The sequence below is a fragment of the Bombina bombina genome, unplaced genomic scaffold (genome assembly GCF_027579735.1).
Source record: "Bombina bombina isolate aBomBom1 unplaced genomic scaffold, aBomBom1.pri scaffold_2096, whole genome shotgun sequence".
In the NCBI taxonomy this organism is placed as follows: domain Eukaryota; kingdom Metazoa; phylum Chordata; class Amphibia; order Anura; family Bombinatoridae; genus Bombina; species Bombina bombina.
In genome coordinates, this window is record NW_026512673.1 from 2,064 (window position 1) to 6,506 (window position 4,443).

The 4,443-nt window shown below is 40.1% G+C and overlaps 1 protein-coding gene across 1 annotated transcript; it reads right to left on the reverse strand.

The window, feature by feature from the left end:
* Nucleotides 1–1,066: 1,066 nt before the first annotated feature.
* Nucleotides 1,067–4,111, reverse strand: LOC128644494 (pikachurin; the record flags this gene model as incomplete). The annotated part of the gene is made up of 2 exons (XM_053697075.1): nt 1,067–1,439; nt 3,996–4,111. Coding segments are annotated over 2 exons (489 nt in total), but the record flags the coding sequence as incomplete, so codon positions are not given.
* Between the last annotated feature and the right edge of the window lie 332 nt (nt 4,112–4,443).

Genomic DNA, 4,443 nt, shown 5'->3' on the forward strand with positions numbered 1-4,443 from the left:
ATTAAATACAGTAGAATTGCATAAACAATAAATGCATAATAAAAAAACAATGCAAACACACTTAGTATGAAACCTAAACAATCAATAGATTCTTTCAAAGTTTCTCTTTGCTTCCCTGTATCACATGACAGTTGTCAGCTAATCACAGACTCCTCAAAGAATGACCAGCTGTCCTTTCATTGTTGCACATAGTGGTGTAACCAAAAATGATACATGTGGGCACCAGTGGTTTTTGTGCAGGGCTAAGATGGGAGAGGTGGAACTGGGCATGTCATGGGCAGGACAGCAATGGACATTAACAGTTGGGGAGCCAGTACCACCCATTGCAACGCCACTGGTTTCAAACAATGCTGCCATACTGTTACCATCATAGCAACAAATGATACTAAGAGACCCAAGTAAATAAAAAACAAAACAAAAAAAAAAAAAAAAAAAACAGCACTCTATCTGAATAATGAAAGACTATTATATTCCTTTAAATTAGGTTTTGTTGCAAAACAAAACAGCTCTAATGAATTCTGGAACATATGTCCCTTTATAATAAATTTATTTAAAATAAAGCTGGATTTGGTTGTAAAAGAGAATATCTGATGATTACAGCAGGTGAGCAGTGTGTTGAAACTGGACGTGATTTTCTGGCCAGAACTGAAATTTATGTAGCGTGTTAGACAAATATTTGTATCCTGCTACAAAGAAAAATAGTGAGACCATTAAACTAAGAAATATTTAAAGCAATTTTAGGAATTTTTCTACTTGGAATCATTGGTCTTCTAGAAAAAGAAAATATATAATCATGAAGTCAACTGCAAAGAGATTAGATTACTACTGTGCCAGGTTTATATGGAGATGGAATAAACATATTGTTTTAATACAACATTTTTATCCTGGACTGAGTGAGAGGATGTATGTTTAATAGATTACAAATAGCACTTAAAACCCACACATCAACCTGAAGGCAACGCATCACTTTGCATTTTGCTAGATAAGAGAGGTCTGTACAGTTTTTTCATGATTTCAAGAAAAGGAAGGAATGTGATGCTGACATAAGCTATAACCATAAACTTACCATATTCACACGTCTCTCCACCTTTCCCTAGATTACAATGACACTGGGAACCGCCACGGTCATAGTCATTAAGACAGAAGCTATCCAAAGGGCAGATGGTTTCCTCGCAGGTCAAATCAAACAATCTAGGTGGAGAGAACAAACCATTTCTCCTCATGGGTTTAGCAGCCGTTGGTTTAGCAGTAGTGGTGGTGAGCAGAGTAGAGCGAACAGTTGTAGTGATCAATAAAGCTTTTGTAGATACGGATGTTGTGGCTGGGGACGCAGTAGTTGTGGTTCGCAAAGGAACAATCTTTGTATATGTCCCTGGAGTGATCTTTGTTTCCACCACAAATTTCTTTTTCCCCCCTTTGCTTGGAGGGAGCGGTTTAAGCTGTGAAAAGAAGAAGTTTATATTGTTAAAAAGTTTTATTACTTTTTATGGGGAAGCAACTTGTTGTGACTTCCAAGTTTAGCACTTTAATTGCTTTTAAAAAAAAAGAGAGATTTCTTTCCAAAATGGCAAATTTTAGAGAATAGTTTCTATAAAAGCTTACATACATAGTCCCAGGAACACACGTGTCAAACTTGCATGATTTAGACAGAGCATGTGTATAAATACTCACTTCTATTCATCAAAGGTTACTAAGAGAACAAAGTAAATTTGATAATAGAATATGTACATATGCAACACTGTTGGGAGCTAGCTAGCGAATGGTGGCTGCATGCATTGATCTCTTGTCATTGACTCCCCAAATGTGTTTAGCTAGCTCCCAGTAGTGCACTGCTGCTCTGGAGCTGACTTAAACTATGTGTTTAATCTATTTGCAGGGGTTAAACACACAGTAATATACACAAGTAACAGTGCAATTATACAATGTTGTAACATTTTCTTTTTGCACTTGTATATCCTTTAAACACTATATGGCACAACATGTGACAACACTGAAGAAATGACACTTTGCTACAATGTAAAGTAGTGAGTGTACAGCTTGTATAACAGTGCAAATTTGCTGTGCCCTCAAAATAACTTAAACAGCCATTAATGTCTAAACCGTTGGCAACAAAAGTGAGTACACCCCTAAGTGGAAATGTCCAAATTGGGCCCAATTGGCCATTTTCCCTCCCCGGTGTCATATGACTCATTGTTACAAAACTCAGGTGTGAATGGGGAGCAGGTGTGTTAAATTTGGTGTTATCGCTCTCACACTCTCTCATACTGGTCACTGGAAGTTCAACATGGCACCTCATGGCAAAGAACTCTCTGAGGATCTGAAAAAAAGAATTGTTGCTCTACATAAAGATGGCCTAGGCTATAAGAAGATAGCCAAGACCCTGAAACTGAGCTGCAGCACGGTGGGCAAGACCATACAGCTGTTTCACAGGGCAGGTTCCACTCGCCTCACCATGGTCGACCAAAGAAGTTGAGTGCATATGCTCAGCGTCATATCCAGAGGTTGTCTTTGGGAAATAGACGTATGAGTGCTGCCAGCATTGTTACAGAGACCGGACAACTAGCTCAGCACGTTAATGCACTGTGGCTGAGCTCTGGAGCAACCTGAGGGTTGCAGGTTTGATCCCCGGCAAGGTCCACTCAGCCTTTCATCCTTCCAAAGTCGATAAAATGAGCAGCGCCTTGAGACCCTTACGGGTGATTAGCCGCGCTTTACAAGTACCCAATTCATACAGAGGTTGAAGGGGTTGGGGTGTCAGCCTGTCACTGCACAGACCATAAGCCACACACAGCATTAAATTGGTCTGCATGGCTCTCGTCCCAGAAGGAAGCCTCTTCTAAAGATGATGCACAAGAAAGCCCGCAGTTTGCTGAGAAAAAGCAGACTAAGAACATGGATTACAGAAACCATGTCCTGTGGTCCAATGAGACCAAGATAAACTGATTTGCGTGTGTGACAGCAACCAGGTGAGGAGTACAAAGATAAGTGTGTCTTGCCTACAGTCAAGCATGGTGGTGGAGGTATCATGGTCTGGGCCTGAATGAGTGCTGCCGGCACTGGGGAGTTACAGTTCATTGAGGGAACCATGAATGCCAACATGTACTGTGACATACTGAAGGAGAGCATGATCCACTGCTTTCGGAGACTGGGCTGCAGGGCAGTATTCCAACATGATAAACAACCCCAAACACACCTACAAGACAACCACTGCCTTGCTAAAGAAGCAGAGAGAGGGTAAAGGTGATGGACTGGCCAAGCCTCTCTCCAGACCTAAAATCCCTATTGAGCATCTGTGGGGCATCCTCAAACGGAAGGTGGGGGAGTGCAAGGTCTCTAACATCCACCAGCTCCATGATGTTGTCATGGAGGAGTGGAAGAGGACTTCAGTGGCAACCTGTGAAGCTCTGGTGAACTCCATGCCCAAGAGGGTTAAGGCAGTGCTGGAAAATAATGGTGGCCACACAAAATATTGACACTTTGGGCCCAATTTTGACATTTCCACTTAGGGGGTGTACTCACTTTTGTTGCCAACGGTTTAGACATTAATGGCTGTGTGTTGAGTTATTTTGAGGGGACAGCAAATTTACACTGTTATTCATATGTCATTGTAGCAAAGTGTAATTTCTTCAGTTTTGTCACATGAAAACATATTATAAAATATTTACAAAAATGTGAGGGGTGTACTCACTTTTGTGAGATACTGTATATCTCACAAAAGGGTTCAAAGGGTATATAATATGCAAACATATAAGGCACCCACTGGGATTCAAAAAATTTTTTTCTTTGAATAAAAAGAATGCTTCCTTACATTTTCATATTATGTATAAACATACTTTAATACATTATAAGTAAGACTGGGCAAACCAAAGTCTATGCATTTCAGTTTTTAGATATTTTAATTTCAGATTTTTTTAAATAAATCTCTGAACAAAAAAAAGTTGCAAGAATAAAATAGAAAACAAATAAACATGGGAAAACTGATTATTTTCATGTACCTCATCTATATAGATATCGTAATCAGAATCATCAATATTGTATCCATCATCATCACCAATTTTTGGTTCTGTAATGTACCCATGGACATAACCTCCTGATCCCAGCTCATCAATGTCTGCAATAAAAAAAACAGAATTTATGTTTACCTGATAAATTTCTTTCTCCAACGGTGTGTCCGGTCCACGGCGTCATCCTTACTTGTGGGATATTCTCCTCCCCAACAGGAAATGGCAAAGAGCCCAGCAAAGCTGGTCACATGATCCCTCCTAGGCTCCGCCTACCCCAGTCATTCGACCGACGTTAAGGAGGAATAATAGCATAGGAGAAACCATATGGTACCGTGGTGACTGTAGTTAAAGAAAATAAATTATCAGACCTGATTAAAAAACCAGGGCGGGCCGTGGACCGGACACACCGTTGGAGAAAGAAATTTATCAGGTAAACATA